The sequence below is a fragment of the Eurytemora carolleeae genome, unplaced genomic scaffold (genome assembly GCF_000591075.1).
Source record: "Eurytemora carolleeae unplaced genomic scaffold, Eaff_2.0 scaffold182, whole genome shotgun sequence".
Taxonomy (NCBI): domain Eukaryota; kingdom Metazoa; phylum Arthropoda; class Copepoda; order Calanoida; family Temoridae; genus Eurytemora; species Eurytemora carolleeae.
The window spans coordinates 158,444-181,434 of record NW_019396187.1 but is presented as its reverse complement, the minus strand read 5'-3'; the positions used below and the strand labels follow the sequence as shown (position 1 = coordinate 181,434).

Genomic DNA, 22,991 nt, shown 5'->3' with positions numbered 1-22,991 from the left:
TAACAAAATATTTTAGTCAAAAAAATGCTCATTTAAATTTTAGAAATATTTTTCTGAAAGGACTATTTTAAGTGACCCACCATTTATTGAGGTGGATGCTTGATTCAAAACTCTCCCCTTTAAACCTGTTTCTGATCAAAAATGTGGAAGATATCGTCGTTATTCTAGATTGAAAAGTGCAAGAAATGTGCAAGCCACTTTTACAGATTGTGAATCTGACATGCAACTCTAAAATGAGGAGTCACAATTGAATTAACGTCTAAATTACCTTTAAATAACTTTGTGAACATTTATTTTTTATAAAATTTTTGAAATTTATTAATTTAAAATACGAATAAATTGTAGGGATACAATGTATTGAATTATAGGTTAGTAAGATACCCAATATTAGTATGTAACAAGGTTTGGTTAACTCATCTACTCATCTTCTCAACTTTCGTGCAGGAATGAGCTCTAGAAGAAAAACAAATGTATATAAATAGACGATTTTGTAATGTGAAAACCATTAGTTTATCGATCTGTGTCTAAAAAGTCAGTTTTTGATGCTTTCCTGAAACATTCTCGTTTAAAAAGGGGAAGTGACTTCAAGAAACTGGGTGGTTATGTTAAAAACTCTCAGTACTATATTTCGAAAAAACAGAACTCATTCAGTATAAAGTAATATATATTTACGATGTATAGTTGCTGTTCGAGGGAAAAGGAACTGACAGAAACGTGGCTCAAATTTAATTTTTCTAATTTAATTGTTTTTTTTTCAATTTGTTGTTGTAGACCTAAGATATTTCTAGATAAGAATTCTGCTGAATCTATTTGTTCCGAGATCAAAGGTTTATATAGACCAATAAGATGCAGAGATAAAGGGTTTATAAATAAAGTTTGTTCAGGGAAATTAAAATTTAACCCAAAATAAAGCTTCGTCTATTTTTTAACGTCATGTCATCTCTTTTTAAAAAGTTTCATATTGGAAAGCAAATATATCAGAAAACGCTAAATGTTTAATCTACAAAAGTTGTAAATATTTAAGTATGTTTGTGTCTAGAAACAAAGAAATGTTTACACCATCAGGTTGCAATAATATAGTGATTAGACTCTTTGAGATAGTGGCAAGGACTCCATCTCTTTAATAAACCGTTCCATATTTGATAAATTAGATAACCCCCTCCTAGGAAGGTTTAGATTTAGAAATAATATTCCAACCTGTTTTTAATCCTTCTGACTATATGAGTCTGAATAGTAATCCTCCTTGTCTCCAGATATTACTGGATCAATACTGTAATCTCCTCCCTCAACCTTATCCTCAACTATTACATCTGTACTCTCAACTTTTGTATGACTCCAATAACAGATAAACTGATCTGAACTGAAAACTCTTGTATTGGATATCCCTTATCCCGATTGCTAAATCTCTGTATCCACTGTGGACACTTTATTTTTCTTCTAAATCCTGTCTTCAGGATAATCCATGTCGAATTCCGACCAATAAGACTTTTCTCATTGATCACTATTAAAAATTTTAAAATTTCTCGGCTTCTGATAGGCAGTTCGGTTTCTAAAATCGAAACACATGAATTTTATTTTTTTTCCTGGATATTACTGCAAGGAAGAGATCAAGCATTGATCTCAATATTCACAATTCAAAAGCTTTCAGCTCTGATCACCCAATTGTCTATCGTCTCAGATCTCCGGGAAAGGTTTATAACCGGGTCTGGATTCAAAAATGTCATTTAAAAATATTTGGTTTTATATATCTTTAAATGCGTGAAATTAAAATAAAAATCACAATGGAAATATAATATTTAAATCAAAACTATTTCTAAAAAGACTGGCGTTAAGAACTCTGAAATCCTAGATCCATTTTAGAAATAAGGTTTAAAGGGACTGTAAGCATAATTTCAAATGATGCTTCATACAATGTCCAATTCACAATGGTACTCTTAAATGCTTTGTCTGATCAAATATGAATTAGATATTAATGTTTATTATTTTGAAAACTGATATTTTCAATTGTGGTTTATTTGCAGAGATGATTTGCGCATTTTCACTTTAGTAAAACATGTAGGAATTATCAGAATTAACCACATTTAAACCAAAAAACGCTATTGATCAGATAAAGGTTTCAATGTTACCGTTATGAATCGGGAAATGTCATCTTTGCATGGAGGTTCACTTGAAATTTAGTTTAAACTATTATCCTTAAGCTGCATATTGTACAAAACAATAAATGATTTTAAATATTTAAAAATAATCAATGGATACAGCTGTGTACCTTTTGGGGGTCTCATGGTTGATTTCGGTATAACTGCTGTTATCTTCATATTCTGTGATATACTTGAATTCAATTTTTTAGACTCGTTTAAAGAATTCAAAGTACTGTAATAAGCTTCATAGTTTATATAATCCGTTCCGTACTCCTCAGAGTCTGCTTTAAATCCATTTTCTTTTGCCAAATATTTCTGGGTCTCGGGTCTTTTCTTTCTCAAACGTTGACCATTTCTAGTTTTCCTGTTTACTCCTGTATGCCGGGGAAGGAAACCAGGGCCAGCTTCTGCTTTTTCTACGAGAAATATCTTTTCTTTGGTTGACATAAGATACTTGTCTGGTCCTCCTAGCACCACTATACTATATACTATCAATAAAACAAGATCCAGTCATTAACCTCAACCTCAACCTTGTCCAGGGTTTCCAGGGTTAAAACACTGACATCTTCGCCCCCCCCCCTCTCTTCTCGGAAGTTAATGTCCGGGCTTTGCCACAAACTTGAATTTTCTAATCCTTAATTTTTTTAACCTGATCGTGTAAACTGTTAAAAAAAAATAATGTATATGTTAAAATATTTAAATTTACGATAATGGGCTGTATAGATATAGGTATTATAAAATCAGAGTTTGTGGCAAAGACTTAAATTCGCCAAATTCCTCAAAAAAAAATACAAAAATGATCTGTTCGGATTATTTCTTAAGATATCACTTTTAAGGTGGTAGATAAGAAAACATTTATTTTCTAAGTTTCTTGAACAATTTCAAAATTCTTATCTACATCACTTAAATGTTGTTATACAAGAGGGCTGAAAGCTAGAAGGCCAGCCAAGTTCGAGGCTCGTCCAGGCCACGTCCGAGCCACATTCTCCTCATTTTCTTATCATTATCCATATGATAATCCATTTTTCTTACAAAGTAATGAAATTCTTTGGTTTTTTAAGCAAGATTTTAAAAAACCGGTCATGTTAGGTTGGGAATACAATACCTTAGTGGAGACTGGAGATACTGTCATTTTTTTTCTAGGTGAAGCTTAATCTCTTCTGCCTGTGTAATTTTTAACTTTTACGACATAAAATGAATAGCAGCATATTTGTCATATTTGTGCTTTTTTTCATGAAATTGATTGCCGAAATAATTTAAAGTTTTATGAATTATTTGCGACATATTATACTAGAAATGTCTGAAAATACGCTTAAAGAGTGTGCACTTTTTAAAAACATAGTACTTAAACACCTTAATTTAATTAAAACCATTTTTTAAGTGTGTGAAACTCAATCATTATTATGTCCTAACGTAGCCAGATCTAAGAAAAACGGGTTAAGATATTTGAAAGTTAAACATTTCACAAAGATTATATTGCAAAAACGAGCATTCAAAGATCGTTTGGACAAGACAATGAGGAGAATAGGGGGTTTATTTGCAAAATTACTATCCAATAAAAAAAATAAACAATTGTTTTAACAAGTTCGTTTTTGTTCAAGTTTTGCATTTATTATCTCTCAGGGTAAAAAGTTGGCATTTACTAATAAAAGCAAATGTTTAGAATAAACATTTTCTTTTCTATTTTACAAGTTTCGACCCTGAGAGAAAACACATACAAAAACGAACCAAAAAGTAAAAACGGACAAATTAATTAACAACACTAACCGCGCTCGTCCCCCAAATCACAGCGCTCGGCGCTCGGTCGAGACATGTTCGAGTTACCGAACACAAGTTGTCTTAACCCAACCTAACCCACGTTAATTAATATATTGGTCAGGTACTGAACAAGGATATTTGGATATTTTCTTCATTTTAAATTTGTATCAGTCTTCTTTAGTCTCAAATAGTTTTTCTCACATTTAACACTTTCTTTCGAGTCACAAACCAAATAAAAGTGACCTCAACTTTTATTTGCGTACACTCCCTTTAAACACTTGTATCTTGAGAATTGGGAATCGAGGCGGGTTCTTTAATCTAATACTGGTTTTTTAACAGAATTAAATGTTGGATTGATGGATTGATAGTGTTCCTGTATTGAAAGAAGAGAATTAAATAAATGATTTCCGGTCTCATGCTTTAACCCCTACTAATTCTATTCTCTTGATTCTTATTTAATTATTAGCCATGGCTCCGGTTTCATAATATTCGGATTTCAAATGACATTTATTCATTTCTAATGGAGAGCAGGAAATACTTTGGGTTCAACCTTTTTTGTAATTCAAGAATTGAATTGTGATCGTTAATTTCTCTTCAAACATTCAAAACTTTTCAATTTTTGCGATTGGGACTACTCCAAGTTTATTTTTCGCTGAGGGACAGAATTTTTTATTTTTGTAGAAATAAATATTGTTTTTCTGTTGATTTCAATCAAATGCCCGTATAAAGTTTTTTTGTAAATTCTCTTTTAAAATAGTTAAACAATCTCTTTATAATCAAGATAATCTGGAACTATTATTTGAAATCTGGAACCATTATTTGAAATCTGGAACCATTATTTGAAATCTGGAACAGTTATTTGAAATCTGAAACCATTATTTGAAATCTGGAACTATTATTTGAAATCTGGAACCATTATTTGAAATCTGGAACAGTTGTTTGAAATCTGGAACCATTATTTGAAATCTGGAACCATTATTTGAAATCTGGAACCATAATTTGAAATCTGGAACCATTATTTGAAATCTGGAACAATTATTTGAACTCCGAAACCATTATTTGAAATCTGGAACCATTATTTTAACTCTGTAACCATTATTTGAAATCTGGAACTATTATTTGAAATCTGGAACCATTATTTGAAATCTGGAACAGTTATTTGAAATCTGAAACCATTAATTGAAATCTGGAACCATTATTTGAAATCTGGAACCATTTTTTGAAATCTGGAACCATTATTTTAACTCTGTAACCATTATTTGAAATCTGGAACCATTATTTTAACTCTGTAACCATTATTGAAATCTGGAACAATTATTTGAACTCCGAAACCATTATTTGAAATCTGGAACCAATATTTGAAATCTGGAATCATTATTTGAAATCTGGAACCATTATTTGAAATATGTAACCATTATTTGAACTCTGGAACCATTATATGAACACTGGAACCATTATTTGAAATCTGGACCCATTATTTAAAATCTGGAACCATTATTTGAAATCTGGAACCATTATTTGAAATCTGGAACAATTATTTGAAATCTGGAACCTTTATTTAAAATCTTGAACACATAAGTTTTTTATAAAGTTTTTATTCCAATCAACAATTCTTTTATTCAACGTTAAAAAAAAATTACTAAAATTTAAACTATTTTGCGTTCATAAAATGAAGTATTCTTCCCCAAGCATCAAGTTGTGCTAAAAAAAAAATATTTTTTTTTTAAATGTATAAATGATAGGTCCACAAAGATCTAGTGTACAATCAATTTTAGAAAAGATAATGTATACCTAAAGCATGGCGTTGGATATTTTTTCCTCCATACTGTATATCCTAAATATATTGGTAATAATAAAAAGAACTAAAGGTTCGCCTCAAACTCAAACTTTTCAATCTTTGACCTTTGATATTCAAACTACAAATTCTGTTAGATCAAATAGTCTGATGTCAAAATGTTTAAAATATCAAATTACAGAATAATAAATTATAGAGATAATAAAATTAAAGTTTGAGGCAAGTATTCAGTTCCTTTGTTTGAAGAATAAGTTAAACACTGGTTCAACAAATTTTCTTTCTAATTTTGACGAATCCTTTTTTTCTGTTGTAGTAAACAAACTTACCCATCCGAATAATCTAGCGCTGGTGCACACAGGATAGTTTGCTGGCTCTTCAAGATATATAAAATTATACAGATCCATGCATATGTATACTTTGGTTTTTCAAAACAAGGTTCTATTTTTACACTTTTCAAACGTATATACAGGCTCTTTTAGTTTAAAGGGACTGTGAGCGTAATTTCAAGTGAATTCTATTTAAAGCGGGACATCCTCTATTCACATCCGTTTCTTTAAGGAAAAATTACTTAAACAATTATTTTGCTAAAAATAGAATAGGAAAGTAAAGCTATTAATTAAAATGCTTTTAAAATTTAAATGAAAAAATAGTCAATTTTTCTCAAAATAATTTAATGAAACTTTCAAAAATTTTTTTTGCCTTTTCATTTTAAATATTCCCGTACTTGGAACAATCGACTTTTGTATTCTCTGAACCATCTTAAATCAAATATAGTTTTTTTTGTTATATCATGATAAACCTAGAAGATGCCCAAGACCTGGAAAATAGAACTAAGATAAAAACTTTATAAAGAACTGTTTCAAATTGATCTCAGAGAAAATATGATCTCGTAGTGGTCAATCTTAAAATTTTACTAGGAGATGATTTACATTTAGAGATAATTTTCTTTCTCTGATCGATTTAAATTGATTGAAAGTATAAGTTTACATCACTTGAGTTTTTGATTAATTTCACTTTTGAATCAACTTGAGCTTCAGTACATTTTCATAACTATATTAGAGTTCAAAATAAAAATATTCTTTCTTGAAGTTTCTTTTATTCTTTGAATACCTGTATACTTAATCACCTAAAAATAAAGATAATAAGTTCAGACAATTTAATCAATAATTCATAAATTTTCTAGATTTGGTTAAATACCTCAAAATTTGTTTTCCCTCTGGATTTTGCTCTTTGCTGCGCAATCTGGGCAAATTCAATGGTAGGGGTTCTATATAAAGATTTGCAGTTATTGTATAAACTATTTAAGCATTAAAAACAATATTTCGACTGCAATCAACATAGTATGATAGTTGACAATTGATGATTACTTTGACAATTATAATCCATTTTGGTCAAATGTGCATTTATTCTTCCAAAAAACAAGTTTTTAAATGATTAAAACCATATTTTCTAAATTTATTTAAAATAGTTCTTAAATAAATGATTTTTATATTACACGTCATCTAGTCCTTTTATTGCTAGTATAGGACCATCTACTCTCTCTACAGGAATCCATTTATCAGGATCTCTGAAGAAAAAAAAATACATTAAATTTTTCGGCCTTTAATTATAAATCTATAGAATGTATTCACATATTATTAATCTTACTCTTTAAACTGTCGAATTATATTGCAATACTGGTCAGATGTAATTCCCTAAAGCATATAAAGAATTAGCAATACAAGTTTTTCTGTTTTTTTCTTTCTATAAGAACATTTCATTATTTTTTTGTTATTTTGACATTTATTTGGTTGCAAATCTTATTTTAATTCCGACCTTTCATAAACCTTCCGTTGGGCCATTTTAGGTTTTAGAAAAAAATTAGTCTTTTCGCCGTTTCGACGGTTTTTGGACTTAAACAAACCAAACATCAAGCTAAGTACATACAGTAACCGATATTTGAGTTCACCTTTCTCTTAAATAAATATGGACTGGATTATGAAGATAAAAAAGCTGATTCTTTGCCGCAAATTCCCAATTTCTAATTCCTAAATTTTTGCTATCCAATTTCGTAAATCTTCAAATTATGAATTCTGTTAGATCAAATAGTCTCCGTTTGTAATATAAAAGGTTTACACCATTAGATTGCAATAATATAGGGATTTGCAAATTTGTGTTTTATGGCAAAAAACTCAATTCCTTAAAAAATATGAATGAAAACGGTAAATTAGTATTTGGTCATTAATAATATCCTGGATCCTTTTGTTTCGTGACTAAAAAAGAATTTTTTATTGTTTTTTAGAATAGCGTTCTTCCTTAAAACTTGGAGAGTGACTATTGACTAATTTGTTCACCTTTTTTTGGACAATAAAACAGTTTAATAATGCATTGCATTCAGAGAATTCAAAGAATTTCTCAGAAAGCTGTCTTTTATAATGTAAGATTAGGGGCGTCAAAAGACCATCATATACCGGCCTGTTTACATGTCAGTTCCTGTACAAATTCAATTTAATGTCAAAAAGCGTTTCCGTATCTAACTATTTATATATAAAACTTTATTCCTTTTGAAATATGACATTTTAAACAAACCTTGTTTTTGATTTTAATTTTAAACAATTTAATTTGGACTAATTACGATTCAGAATTAAACAAAACTCAAGTGTTTCACATTTTTAAATGTATTGTACCCTGAATCAGTTTTCTACGTCTATGATTCATGAACCATGTGTTATCATTCCTCCTCCGATCAAATGTTATAAAATATATATTCAAAATGGTTTTATTGAGGAAGAAATCATGGCGGTTTAGGGTAAATGAATCTTTTTATACAGCCTTTTTATTGTAGCTTTAAAAGAAGTGCGCCGCAAAGCTTTGATTTTTAGAAAAGACAGCTCGAATACATCGATATCACAAAATATATCTTATTAATCTTACTACATATAGCTAAACACATGATTTCATCATAGCACATAAATAAGTATACATAGTTTTAATCATATCTCTCATAATTTCTATTCATGCTAAAATCTTATTTCTGATCAGGATAAAATGGACTATAAGAGTAATTTTTAGTGACCCTCCATGCAAAGATGGCAAGGCCAGATTTACAACGGTACCCTTAAAACCTTACTCTGATCAAAAATGTGAAATTGTTTATTTCTGTGAGTTTCTTCATCGCTTTGAATAAGTTGCTTAATCAGAAAAAAAACTTTTAAGGGTACCGATGTGAATCGTGCATTGCCATCTTTGCATGAAGGGTCACACGAAATTAAGCTTACAGTCCCTTTAACCCTATCCCTGCTGGGGTACTTGAAAACCAGGATATGCTGGGGGGGATCAATTTGACGCCCCCCCCCTCTAAATCCCATGTTTTATGTCCAAATATGACAAATGATACATCATTAGAAAGCTCTTGTGCTCTACTTTTAGAATCTGCAAAAAAAATTGCAAATTTGCAAAAATAGAATTTTTTATCGCAAAATCCAGTTATATAGTAAAAATGTTTGCAAAAAAAATTTTTTTCAAAAAAATGAAAAATTATACTAAAAATGTGCAAATTTCCTTTGACAGGTTGTTTGCAAAAAAATTTGCAATTTTTTTTCACAAAACTTGTGCAATCCGTTTACTTATGTCATAGGCTTTCCAAAAAGCTAAATTTTATCAAAATCTGACAAGTGAAAGTGGGTCAAAACAAAGATTTAGTTTGTTACAGGCAAAAGCAGTCATTCAGGCAGTGTTCCTGAGGACTCAGGCAGTTAGTATTAAAGGCCGGTTTTAGGCCTAAAGGGAGAGCTTTGGATATGTAAGAAAAGTCAGAAAATTTCAACAGCCTCAGACCAATACTGTTTGAGTTATGTAAAAAAAACTACAGGGGGGGGGGTCAAATTGACCCCCCCCCCAGCAGGAATAGGGTTAACTGTAATCTTCAAAGTGTAGAAACAAGATTAACAAGAAGAAAGAAGAAATTATTGAACTTATTGAACTTTTTGAAATTAGATGTTAAGCTTTACACTATCTTTTTTGCCGATAGGGAATTAAGACAAACACAGGATGGGAGACGTCCCCCTCTCCCCTCTATGTATTCCACCCGAAATAAAATTCTCTAGAAAGTGTGCAAATGAAGCTGACGCAAGTATCCTGAAATGCCATACATAAACAAGAACAAATAAGAAATATGCGTCAAAATGCATTTTTCCCTTGTCTACAAGAGATTAGAAAGAGAAGCTCTGCTAGTTCAATTAAAAGGAAGAATTCAGTAAAAAAAGCAAGATTCTTTTAAAAATAGCTCATTCTTGTAAAGTGGGGAACTACAAGGACATCCAAAAAAATCTTTTCTTTTTATTTTCAAAGTTAGCCAAATATTAAGGTGAAGAAAATGAAGAAACAGAAATAAAGAAATCCCAAGATATTTCCATATGATATAATATAAATACTTTTGAATATTTTAAAAATATCTAGAAATATTCTTCACCTTATTTAATATCTTCATATCCAATCCATTCCATTTTACTGATTCATTCTAAAGAAAAACATTCTCTATATTTCATAAATAAGCTAATATTCGAATTCCTTACAACATAGTACTTTGAACCTCTTATATTTCAAACTTTTATGTTGCAGATTTCATCATTTAAAATGTCAAAGGTAAATGAAATTAGATTAAAAAGATGTAAGAAACAAAATTGCGGTGTATTTCCACTACTCAAAACCAAGTTAAAAAGCCAGTTTACCATGGGATTATTTATATCTCAAGCTCAATGTGTATTAATTTGTAGGTTCATTTAATGAGACACAGACAAAAGAATTCACAAGTTTCCAAAAAATCTTCGGAAATCTTCAATTAAAAGAAATACCTTGTAAAATGTGTCTCCATTAAAGCTACCAAAAAAGCTATTTACAGCAACTGTTCCTCGTATTTTATTTCCTAAATAATTCCAATCCTAACTTTAAATAGTTTCAAGCGTACTAATACAAATACTTAAATTTATAACCCTATAAAAAAGCTTTCTGAGCAACTATTTTCTAAATATTTCAAATTTGGTTTGTTTTGTTTACGTGAAAAAATACAAAATGCATGCAATAAACTAGCTTCCTGAATCAATGAATATAATGAATTTAAGCCGCGTCTCAAATCATCCAAAAACCGGTTTCAAATGAGCGTCGGCTTAAGTCTTAAAAAACTTAATACAAATTTATGTGGAACCAACCATATTTGAGCCGCTGTTTAAATTTAAGCCGCCGCTCAAATTTTTTTTCATTCGGCCTCAGGATCCATTACCAATATCTGTGGAGATTCATTTTTCTCTGTGGTTGTTAATTTAATGAAAGGATAAAAATTCCAAAAATGTTGTCTCTGTAAAAGAAAGTATATTGTACCAAGAAAATGAATAAGAAACTATGAGCTGGATTCGATGATTCTTTTTCCCAAGGTGGATCCAGGATCTAGGATCCAGATTTGCCTCTGTATAGATAGGATTTATGTATTTTTTGTTCAGAATGCATAAATCCTACTTTTCACTGATTTTATTCATGATTTTTCGTGAAATGAAAAATTGAATTTCGTTCAATTTCTTTTCCAACTTATTAAATTTGCTACATAAATCATATTTCAGGATTTTCATATTTTATGTTTTTAAAAAATGCAAAGCATTTCAGCCAGTCCAGGATACGATACATGTTCTTTTAAACTCAAGTGTACACTGTACATCATGTACGGTTTTTCATGTACATTGTACATATATCTATAATAAATATCTGTTTATTTCTTAAAATATAATCTTAACATTATCTTCTTGATCCTGAAAAGAAACTTTTTTGCACTTTATCCCTTTTTCCCTTTTATTTATCAGCAATGGTCGGATCCCAAATCTTGTAAAATGTAAACGTCGTAAAATGAAAAAATGTGTACAAATGTTGTTTTGCGTGTACAGTATAATGTATGCACCTAAGAATGCAGCTGTACACAGAGATAAATCTGCTCCTTTTGATATTCCAAACAAGTTTATTCTCTTATCTTCAACCTAAATAACAATAATCAAAAGTAATGATTCTCTATAATAGTAGTCTTACTTATAATTAAAATCTACTCAAATTCAGAACCAGAATGTCTCACATTTGATAAAGATGACTTTAATAAATTTTCTTTATACTGATTTTGTTTTTTATATTATCCCTTTATGTGCTAAGTCTGAAGTACAAGAATGGACCTGTGGTAGTGACCTCAAGAAGTCCACACAATCTTCTATTAAACCTGAACGTTCATAATTAACTGTATCATGTACTATTTACTGTAAAATATGATTTTTTGGTCTTAATGTACACCTTCTACTAATATCTTTATGTACTGTATGTACTGTATGTACTGAATGTACTGTATGTACTGTATGTACTGTTTGTACTGTATGTACTGTTTGTACTGTATGTACTGTATTTACTGTATGTACTGTATGTACTGTATGTACTGTATGTACTGTATGTACTGTGTATACTGTATGTACTGTATATATTTATGTACTGTATATACTGTATGTACTGTATACACTGTATGTACTGTATGTTCTGTATGTACGGTATGTACTGTATGTATGGTATGTACTGTATGTACGGTATCTACTGTGTGTACTGTATGCACAGCATGTACTGTATGACCTATATCTACATGAGTGTACTCGGAGGGTTGACCCTCCCCGCCATAGAAAGCCAGTGCAAAGGTCACAAATCCAGAACCAGCAAGCATTGCTGCCCTGAAAAATACTTGTTTAATTAATTATTCAATGTCTAATATCGATATATATTTTCTTAACACTGGGATTAAAAAGTATCTAAAAATTACATTTGCTATATTACTACTCCATATGGGAAATTAGGAAGCCCCAGATTATGCAAATTCCAAATTCTGGAATAAGTATTTATATTACTTATTTGATAGCTTTTTTAATTTGATAAAATTAAAAGCTCTTCACAATTCCAACAAAATCTGGATTATTTTTGATAAAAAAACTTACATATCTTCCGGAGCTCTACCCTCCAGCATACCTCCAAATATTGTTATTATAGCTCGTCTTCCTCCCTCAACTTTCTCCAATCTTCAGAGTAAAATTAAACTCAGTTTTTTGCAAAATACTCAAAATATTTTGATATTCTTCATTGAATTTAAATTGATGCCTTTTAAACCATTGTCTGATCAAGGATAAATAAAATGTCCTTATTTTTTAGATGAAAATTGATTATTTTTAGTAGTAGATTTATGCTGCAGAAACATGCAGAAACAAACTGTGATATTAATTGTTCTTAAGATTTCTCAAATAGAGGTTATTAATCAGACATTCCATTCTTTTTAACTTCTAATGGAAGAAACAGAATTATTTATATTTATATTTAAATAAATATTCAAGATTTCAGATCTGTATTTAGATCTTCAAAGTTGGTTTATGGGAAATCTTTATATTTGAATTTTCATATTTCATAAATCCTAAACCCCGAAATAGTGGATAAACATTTCAGAATAATTTAATCTTGAATTTGTATTTCCTTGGTAAATACAATGCTCCTCTGAATCGGCCATTACTGAAAAAAAAAAATTTTAAATCCATAAAAATTAGCAGAAAAAGATTAAAATATTATAATTTTTTCAAAGAGTTAAGTTCTATCCATATACCAAAATTTCAAAATTCCTATTTCTTTGAAACTTGATAGTGTAAACTGACATACACAATTTTATCCAACAAAATTTTTAGTTTGAAATATCAAAAAACTATAAAGTGTTGCAAAAATATTAGATTAGAATATTAGAGTTTGTGGCAAAAACGTAATGCTTTTATCGATTTTTTTAAGAATTAAAATGGAAAGCGATCATAAATTATTTTATTTCAAATATATCCTCCCTCACTCCTATTCTGGTAACCTCAGGACTTTTTATGTATTTTATCAGAGAACTTTCGCCTGAAATAGAAAACACATATTTGCACAAAAGTATGAATTATTTTGAATAAATTAATCTAGTTTTTTTTTATATTTTAATATTCAACCCAACAATAAATGGTCTCCACGATAAAATGGAAAGGAAGTCATGACTATTAAAAAAAAACATCTTCACATTAAAGGAACTGTTAGGCGTAATCGCAAGTGACCCTCAATGCAAAGATGACAATGCCCGATTCACAACCGTACCCTTTATACCTATATATAAAAGATTTAATTGAAAGATATTGTAGTTTTTTTATTTAAAAGGGTCTCTTGAAATTAGGCTTTAAAAATTATATTTAACGTATGTTACCTATAAGATTGTTCTGTGAATCAAATAGTTTAAATATATATGTCAACGGTAAACTAGTATTCTCGTTCCATAATCGTTTTCTAGATCCATCCTGCACCCTTTCAGTTCAATACATTTATTTATTAAGAATTTAAAATTAGATATCTGACCCCTACTAATCCTTCCAACGTTTTTTAACATTATAAATACAAAAATAATAAAAATATAATCTTAACTTATTAAGAAAAGATTAAACTCAAGAAAAAAGTTTTTTTCCAGCTGATAGAAACCGTTTAAACAATCCGCAAGGATAAAATTACAACAACAAAAAATTTCAAAAAAGTTAACGAAATGAGTTTTAAAATTTTCGAAAGGGAAAGGAAACGATTATTTTTGGGGGCATAGATTTAAAACAAAATGTTCAATGTGTTTATTTTTATTTAATAAAGTTCTGAAAATTGTCAACTAAGGTTTTTTATTCAACCTTCCTGGGGTCTGACAGACCAAACTGGACCTGAAGGATGGCATCCTACAGATTCATGAACATATGTATAATATATTACAATATTAATTAAACACTACATTATGATCTTTAGAAAATGTAACAAAGGGAACGCATAAAAATTCGCAAGGAAATCATTAGAAATCCGCGAAAATTGGATCAGTTCATCATTAGATTTAGGTCATTTTGATATCTACAAAGAATATTAAATACTTTAAAAATCATACTGTAGATAATTATTTTCCCTTTTTACTATGTAATATTAATCGCCTTGAACAAAACATTTTTAAATAAAATTTAAATTAATGATTTTAATTATTTTTAAAGATGGAAAATAAAAATTTTATTGATATAACAATGATATTCATAATATCTATAATTAAGATGATAAAGATTACATAGATCGACACGGCTATGAATACTACAGGGGATATTAGTTCCAAAACTAACTCTTGGTCCATTCACGCACTTATGAAACAAAACAAGATTATTTAATAAGGTAAAATATACACAAAATAGAAAATAAAAACTAACTGTTCTTTTATAATTTAAAAATCATTCCAGCATTGAGAAATCTAAGTATTAATATCATTTGTTCTTACAAAATAGATTTAACTGAAAATGCGGGAAACTGTTTGTTTAAAATGCTTGAAAATAAATCATCGATACTCTCTAATTTAACAGATAAAATGTGGAAACTTAAATTCTAGAAATAATTCAGAAGTTAATTTAGTCTTTATACAGTTAAACCCTAAATGAGCCATACATCGAAATAATTAATCAAATGTCGTCTTGACAATTTTTCAATGGGTTTTATACTATTTTACGTAAATCTCAGTATTTGCGAAAATAAACAAATAGCCAGAATATGCGGGAAGAGTTTTAAAGAGTTCCATATTATCATTTAATTAAAAAACTAAATATCTGCGACATACCATTATCAGAAATGTGAAGAATACTACATTTGATGAATTCTTTCGATGTATTGCTTATTTAGGGTTTAACTGTAAGATAATTTTTGTTTTCAGTGATTTATTTTGTAAGTTATGAAAGTGAGTTTTGTTTTGAATTGTGGATAATACTCAAAAACGGGAAAGTGGGTTTTGTCTCGAAACGCGACAGTCAGAGAGTAATAAAACGAAGAGGTGAAGCTCAGCTAAGATGTACAAAACCAACCTCCCTATTAATTAATTAATAGAGCGGTCGGTTGTATACATCACGAAATGTTTACGTATGTAACACTGTACACTTGTATATAGAGTGATCGTATTTCTAAGGGGTGGTTTTATGTAGATATTTGAATATTAGTATTGATAATTAGATAGGCACTTAATATGGATTAAAATAAAGAAATAAAATCTAAAAATTGGTCAATTCCATAAAATCCCCCTTAGAAATACGATCACTCTATAAACAAGTGTACAGTGTTAGATACGTAAACATATCGTGATGTATACAACCGACCGCTCTATTAATTAATTAATAGGGAGGTTGGTTGTGTACATCTGAGCTATGCTTCACCTTTTCGTTTTATTACTCTATGGCGACAGTGTTTCAAATTCAGGATATGTTCGAAAATGGGAAACCTGACATTGTCTTGATAACTGTCAAGAGATTTAATATAGAAGAACTCCTTTTATAATTTTGATTTTGATTGTGAATAATGTCAAAAAGATAATGATAATAATAATAATATGTTATTGTTCCTGTATACTGACTACCGTCTAGGGTAGGATGTGTAGAGGTAGAGAAAAATCCATTGTTTGTAGTTTTGTATAAATTCAAGCTGGTGAAATTATATCTAAATAATTCATTCATGATTAATATCAAATATGCTTCGACGAAAATTATAAAAGCAAAATGAAAATATAATAAAAATTAATTAATTTTTCTGATTTTGATTACCAGGAATAAAAAGAAATAATCTCAAATCCTTCTTAAAATCCGAATTAAAGAACGTTTAAGATGGAATTCAATAAAAGTAATGTCACGCCAAACTAAAGTTAATTAGACGTGTGTTCAATTTTTTTATCATAACTCCTCTAAACGATGCGAGCTATTGAAGAAAATGTATTTTATTTTCTAATATGAAAACGGATAATTTTGCTCTGCGAAAACTAGAGAGGCTACTAGGTCACAATGTTAGGCCAGAAATCTATATATGAATTTATAGCTTCTCTGTTTGTATTCAATAAACGTCACCAAAACGGCTGAACCGATCGGCCCCAAATTTTGTGTTGGACCATACGTGACCCCAGGGAAGGTTTATGAATGATCAAAATTTCAAAAATTATTGTTTAAAAGCTTGTTATTTTTATAAAATTTTGAAAATGCGCGAAAAAAAATATTATGAAATCTGCAAACTTTTTTTATAACGTAAAAAGATTGGATGCTCACAGAAAAGCCACAATCAAAAGTTGAAAAAGAAGATGGGCGCGAAGCGCCCTAAATGCCGAGTGTTGTATAAATTGGAACTTTTCTTTCTGTCTAGTTCACTGTGATGTAACATGACAGTTGACAGTTCGAAAATAATTATTTTCTTGGATACAATTTTTGATTTTTTCGGTTTTAAACAAATTAAAAATGAAAATATTCCTATTTTTTTGACAGAAAAGAGTTGTTTTGAGTTTGATTTCTGAATTTGGAGGTAGGTTCTTTCCAGACACACAGATAGGTTTAGTCATCAAACTGAAAATATTTTTTTTAATACTCTCATTTGGTTATATAGCTGCACATACTGTAAAGTTTCAATAAGTCGTCCCAAAAAAAATAATTAAAATAAATTTAAATTAAATAAAATTAATTAAAAATTAGTAATTTCAATGAAATGTTTGTGTCTTCACTTGTCTTAAAGGGAGTGGTCGCGAAAAATGAAAGGCGCCGGTATAGGCTATACGGCGATAAATAATCGCTTCTGATCGCTACTAATCTTACTTCTATCATACCGAAGAACGAAGCGTTCATACAAATTGAGAAAGTTGGAACATACGACTTGGATCGTAAAAAATCAAATTAATATCAAACAAATAATTTAGATATTAAATCCTATAGTCATCGATTATTTTTCGACGCATTTGTCTATAGTTGATATTTCATAATATTTTTTATTTTGTGTTTTTCAAAATTAATATTTCGCTTACAACTTGTTTTCACGAGTGGCGCATTCCCGGAAAATATGGAAAATGTTGTCTTCATTATCAAAATCCTCGAAACAGGAATTAATGTTTCCAAAAGTCACTCTCGGATCATAGAAAGTAAAAAATATTATGAAATATTAACTATATACGAATGCGTCGAAAAATAAGCGATGACTATAGGTTGTAATATCTGAATGCTTTGTTTGGAATTAAATTGATTTTGTTACGATCGGAGTCGTATGTTGCAATTTTCTGAATTTGTAAGGAATCTACCTTCTTCGGTATGAGACGTTTTTAACAATTTTCTCCTTATAGACGCAACAGATAGAAGAAAGATTAGTAGCGATCAAAAGCGATTATATTTCGCCGTAAGCCTATACTACTATAAGCAACAATTATAAAGCATAGGAATTGAGTTTTTGCCACAAACTCAAATTATATAATCCCTATATCTTTGCAACCTGATGGTGTAAACTGATGATTTTTCAACGCAAACTATCTGATCTAATAGAATTCATAGTATGAAATATCAAAGGTATACGGACATTGGGTTGCTATAAGATGTAAAGCAAAAAAATGAGATTTTGTGGCAAAAACTCATTTCCTTATTTTCAGATAAGAATTGTAAAAAATAGTTCCGGAAAAGTTTTTAAAAAAATTGAGAAAATCCGGAAACCAACTTTACTTTATAGCATTGAGCATGAACTGAAAAATGAACATGCATGACAGCGGAGACAGCGTGCACAATTTAGTTTCATAAAATGTATTTTTGCTGCGCAAGAAATGTAAGCAAAGAAGATACATATTACATATATAATGCATTATAATGTCGCTTTGTGTTGTGTAGACTGTAGACATTGTCCACTAACCACTTCTATATCTTCGGTCGTGCACCGAATAGGTTAAAGAAAGTAAGTATGTACAGGGCTACCCCCAAAGGATAAAGACGACCCCAAACTCTTAAAATATGACGATTTGAGGCTTTAAGTTTGGGTTCTGCCTTCAACTTAGTATTTTACTAAATGATCAAGCATAGAAAAAAAACCAGTTTGGGCCTACAGGGAATCCTAAATATAAAAAGGGACTAACAAATTTCCATAAAGTCGTAACTGAAGTCTCATACTTTGTGGGTAACCCTGTATATAAACGTACAGCTGAAATTGTACAGTGTACAGTGTACAGTGTATATGTATTTTATGTCTTATAATTCAAACGCTTCAGTATCTATTTACCTGTGTTTTGGATATACAGAGAGCTTTGGTAATCCACACATAATATTCATTAGTTTCATGATTTAAAATGTGTTCAAGTATTTCACGAATTATATATTAATATTTCTTGTAAGACTGATAATCATAAACTAATATTTAATTCTAGAGCTAATCTTGAAAACTGGTTCGATCACACTAACATCATAGATTTGAATAATTTAATCAGCTGATTTAAAACAAACACTGCACTTAGATAGAAACGGAATTGTTTAGGAGATATGGAGATTGGAGAAACAGATTAATTCTGTTTGGGGAAATATTTGTGGAAGGCGAAACAGATTAACTATTTGGGGAAATATTTGTGGAAGGCGAAACAGATTAACTGTTTAGGGAAATATTTGGGGACGGAGAAACAGATTAACTATTTGGGGAAATATTTGGGAACGGAGAAACAGATTATTTGCTTGGGGAAATATTTGGGAACGGAGAAACAGATTAACTGTTTAGGGAAATATTTGTGGACGGAGAAACAGATTAACTATTTGGGGAAATATTTGTGGACTGAGAAACAGATTAACTTTTTGGGGAAATATTTGGGGACGGAGAAACAGATTAACTATTTGGGGAAATATTTGGGGACGGAGAAACAGATTTGAATGAATTTCTTATTTTCAGGTATGGGAGAAATATGCTCCGATGGTTGGAATCAGAAGATGGTTCGAGGGAGCAGAAAGAAGAAGGAACAAGAGAACGAAGAGGGGAAAGAACGAGGTTATGGGACAAAAAAGAAGACGGCACAAGGGTTTGGGACAAGAGAGATGAAGGATCAAAGGTGTGGGACAAAAGGGATTCCTCGAATGGTTCAACAGATTTCACACTTTCCGATCAGGGAAATCATTTTTTTAAATAAATATTTTTTTTAAAATTTAAACTAAAAGCTCGATAACATCATTCCTTGTCTAATCAGGGTGTCAAAAATAAATTTTAACTTGCTGCTTATGCTTTATTTCAAACAATTTAATGAGATAATTTTAAACAGGTTCCTGAAAAGAACTTCTTCGTATTATCTTTTCTTTTTGTTTTTTGGCGGATAAATTTATCAACGTAATTTTCAAGGATAACTCGTTTGAGAAATTAAAATAAACAATGAACGGTTACCATTAAACCGTCATCTGATCGTTATCTTTCAGTTATCTTACGTTGATAATAACGTTCTGAAAAGTAAAGAAAAAAAAACAGTGAGGTTAAAGAAAAAGAATGATTTTCATATTTAGTCCCGATCAATGGATTATGACACACCTTCAAGATTTTTGGAGCATAATCATCCAACCTCCTTGGACTATACTAATGGGGGGTTCCAAGGACAGTTGAAGCACTCTCATGGACATGTTGGTGGACTTGTAGAGCATAACCATGGGCATACTGGACACAAACTAGCAGGCCACAAACATGGCAGGGTGGAAGGAAATCTTGTATTACATCTAGCAGGTATACAGTGAGTCACAAAAATATGCAAATGGGGGAGGACATTTCTGTAAACCTTTCATTCATTCGTGAAAGTGAAATGGCACAAGGACAAGGTTTAAATTCATGGAAGCGTAGATGACTTAGATAGCGTTGTTTTCTCCTTCAAACTTCGTAACAGAGATGTCTATAAATGTCGTCTTCTGAATTTTTCAAATTTAGATTTCTCTTCCTTCTGTAAAACTTTAAAGGGTGGACGCATTTAAGATTGAGATGGGGGGGGGGGAGGCCCGAGGGCATCGTGGGTTTTAGAGGGTATTGAAAACAACAAACTAAAAGAACTTTTTTGTTTAGCATCCCGAGGATGTTTGGACTGCGTGAAAATACTTCTACAATCTAACCCTCAATTTAGGTAGAAATTTTACTAAATCTAATTAACAAGGATATTATTATGAACCAAGTGTGAATACCAAATAAACAATGTGTCTCATTGAAAAAAAAATAATGACTTGATAAGAAGATAATGAAATGTCGCCTTAGTTTAAAGAGAGAATATTTGGTATCAATATAACCAGAACGTTCATGAACAAACTTAGAATTACAATCCCCGGGTTGAACGGCCTTAAAATATCTAACATCGGGGTATGAACGGCTTAGAATTACAAGCCCCATGAAATGAACGTCCTAGAATTACAAACCTCTAGGTATGAACGGCTTAAAATTACAAACCCCATTGTAAGAACGGTCCTGAATTACAAACCCAGGATATGAACGTTTTAGAATTACAATCCTCCTGGTATGTACGATCCTAGAATTACAAACTCCCGGGTTTAACGACTCTAGAATTACAAGTTTTACAAATATTAGAATTACAACCACCCGGTTATGAAAGACCCTTGAGTTAATAAAAAAAAACTCTTTGGATAACATCTTCTGAATTACAATATAAAGGTATTAACTAACTAGTATTACGGTCCTGAAATGTATAACCCAGTGTCGTGTATGAACGGCTGAGAATTACAAAACCCTGGGTTTTAATGGCACTAGAACTGCATAACCCTGTTTCTTAGCAACCTGATGATTTAAACATTGTGATCTTTCAAACTTAGATAAATTTAGCCAACAGAATTTACAGTTTAAAATATCTAAGGTCTACGACATTGGGTTCGAAAGATATAGGGATTAGAAAATCCGAGTTTGTAGCTAAAACTCAATTCCTTTAGAATAACTAACCCCGGGTATCAATGGCCCTAGAATTAAAACCCTATGTATGAATACTGTATAGTGTAGATTTAGTTAGCTCTAGAATCACAAATCGCCAAGTGCAAGCCAGGATAGTTGGATTTTAAGATAAAAAGTTATACAATTAATAATATGAGAAAGTCTCTGCAGTGTATATAGATGTTTGGAGATTATTTAAATAAGATGAAGGATCTTAAATTTTTTCTTTGGTTTTATATTTTCATGCAATTTAACCTATTATATATGCCAAAATCGTGTCTTTGATATTTCAAACTATGAATTCAAAGTGTAAAATTTCAAAAGTTCACATAATTATAATTGCAAAGATAGACTAGACCATCAGATTTTGAGGCAAGTTCTTTTACTGAAAAAAAAATATGGTTTTTGGACTTATTTGGTAAAACTATAAACTAGTATTCCGTTTTCCGTTAGCACAAGACATAAGTCCCTATACGGTCAGACGGTACACTGTATTTCCATCGTTCCAAAACTGGAATGCCTCGTAAAGACTCCTGATTTAAAAAGGCAGTTCCCCTTGATTTCTCCCTCTAAAAGGAAGTTGATCCCAAACCTCCTTGTTATGCTTCTCTTAGGACGTATTTACTCTACTTTGAAACATTTATCATTACTATATAAGGAAGGAAAAGGTACAAGGGCCGTTTTCCGACAACTTCCTATAATTTAAGGATTTAATGCAAGGAAAGTTATTTCAGAGGTGTGCGCATCTTTTGTACTGCAGTGTACTGTCACTGGGCGGTAATGTAAACACAAGACGGATGTCGAAGCCTGACATGGGATCCATCTTTCACATACATAATCAATGAAATATTCTGGTCATAGGAAACTATTATGTGAATTATCAAAATTCAATACTTTTAACCTCCTCGGATACTAAACGAACACTGATGCATCTATTCTTGTTTACAAATTCCGCCCAGAGAGAACTGGTTTTAATATGTACGTAGAGTATACGCGACCGCAATTAACTTTCCTTGCATTACACCCTTGATCCCAAACCTCGATCCTTGTTATGCTTCTCTTATGACGTATTTACTCTACTTTGAAACATTTATCATTACTATATAAGGAAGGAAAAGGTACAAGGGCCGTTTTCAGACAACTTCCTATAATTTAAGGAACTATGGATGGAAAGTACCTTGCTGCGTTAGGACTAGACTTTTCCTTCTTCTTTGAGAGGTTATATTCTGCTTCAAAGCAGAGTAAATGCGTCCTAAGAGAAGTATAACAAGGCGGTATGGGCTTAACTTCTTATTAGAGGGAGAAATCAAAATAAACTGCCTTTTTTAATCAGGAGTCCTTACGAGGCATTCCAGTTTTGTAACGATGGAAAAACATATGACATGTAACATATGATAAACAGACGGTAAATATGATAAACAGACGGTATATATGATAAACAGACGGTATATATGATAAACAGACGGTATATACATGATAACAGACAATGCTTCGTTGATATTTCTGCTCTAAGTTTTACTAGATACATGGGA

At 30.7% G+C, this 22,991-nt stretch overlaps 3 protein-coding genes across 5 annotated transcripts in view; 1 reads left to right on the top strand and 2 right to left on the bottom strand.

The window, feature by feature from the left end:
* Positions 1-22,991, top strand: part of LOC111697601 (espin) — an 83,452-nt gene that overhangs the window by 16,685 nt on the left and 43,776 nt on the right. The window contains exons 2-4 of the mRNA XM_023467657.1: positions 19,450-19,663; positions 20,049-20,262; positions 20,593-20,650. Coding sequence (XP_023323425.1) covers positions 19,450-19,663; positions 20,049-20,262; positions 20,593-20,650 — 486 coding nt within the window. The remainder of the gene's footprint in view (positions 1-19,449; positions 19,664-20,048; positions 20,263-20,592; positions 20,651-22,991) is intronic.
* Positions 276-4,360, bottom strand: LOC111697607 (uncharacterized). Its single transcript, XM_023467667.1, has 4 exons — positions 4,270-4,360; positions 2,267-2,619; positions 1,198-1,301; positions 276-453 (listed from the first exon to the last, which is right to left on the bottom strand). The coding sequence occupies exons 1-3, from the start codon at positions 4,311-4,313 to the stop codon at positions 1,204-1,206; spliced, it is 495 nt and encodes a 164-aa protein (XP_023323435.1). The 5' UTR covers positions 4,314-4,360; the 3' UTR covers positions 276-453; positions 1,198-1,203.
* On the bottom strand, positions 5,444-18,989 carry LOC111697602 (acyl-coenzyme A thioesterase 4). Of its 3 annotated transcripts, none has more exons than XM_023467659.1 (21): positions 18,796-18,989; positions 17,022-17,114; positions 16,133-16,227; positions 14,413-14,453; positions 13,946-14,036; positions 13,554-13,611; positions 13,201-13,236; positions 12,675-12,755; positions 12,319-12,413; positions 11,877-11,911; positions 11,615-11,690; positions 10,524-10,594; positions 10,142-10,189; positions 7,339-7,385; positions 7,187-7,258; positions 6,889-6,958; positions 6,802-6,817; positions 6,491-6,508; positions 6,018-6,064; positions 5,688-5,730; positions 5,444-5,597 (listed from the first exon to the last, which is right to left on the bottom strand). In XM_023467659.1, the coding sequence occupies exons 1-21, from the start codon at positions 18,852-18,854 to the stop codon at positions 5,548-5,550; spliced, it is 1,242 nt and encodes a 413-aa protein (XP_023323427.1). In that variant the 5' UTR covers positions 18,855-18,989; the 3' UTR covers positions 5,444-5,547. The 3 variants fall into 3 exon arrangements, with proteins under 3 accessions (XP_023323427.1, XP_023323426.1, XP_023323429.1); XM_023467658.1 differs by having other exon boundaries at positions 5,445-5,597; positions 11,877-11,920; XM_023467661.1 differs by lacking the exons at positions 5,444-5,597; positions 6,802-6,817 and having other exon boundaries at positions 11,877-11,920.

Bases quoted from the DNA above. Each gene is read 5' to 3' on its own strand.
- LOC111697607 (XM_023467667.1), bottom strand. From the start codon at position 4,313: ATGAGACCGGAAATCATTTATTTAATTCTCTTCTTTCAATACAG. The intron at 2,620-4,269 runs GAACACTATCAA...GATAGTATATAG, and splicing joins ATTCTCTTCTTTCAATACAG to TATAGTGGTGCTAGGAGGAC. The intron at 1,302-2,266 runs GTACACAGCTGT...CAGATGTAATAG, and splicing joins AACCATGAGACCCCCAAAAG to TTGAGGATAAGGTTGAGGGA.
- LOC111697602 (XM_023467658.1), bottom strand. From the start codon at position 18,854: ATGAAACTAATGAATATTATGTGTGGATTACCAAAGCTCTCTGTATAT. The intron at 17,115-18,795 runs GTAAATAGATAC...AAATATTTTCAG, and splicing joins TCTGTATATCCAAAACACAG to TTTGATGACTAAACCTATCT. The intron at 12,756-13,200 runs GAAATACAAATT...TTTACTCTGAAG, and splicing joins GGAGCATTGTATTTACCAAG to ATTGGAGAAAGTTGAGGGAG.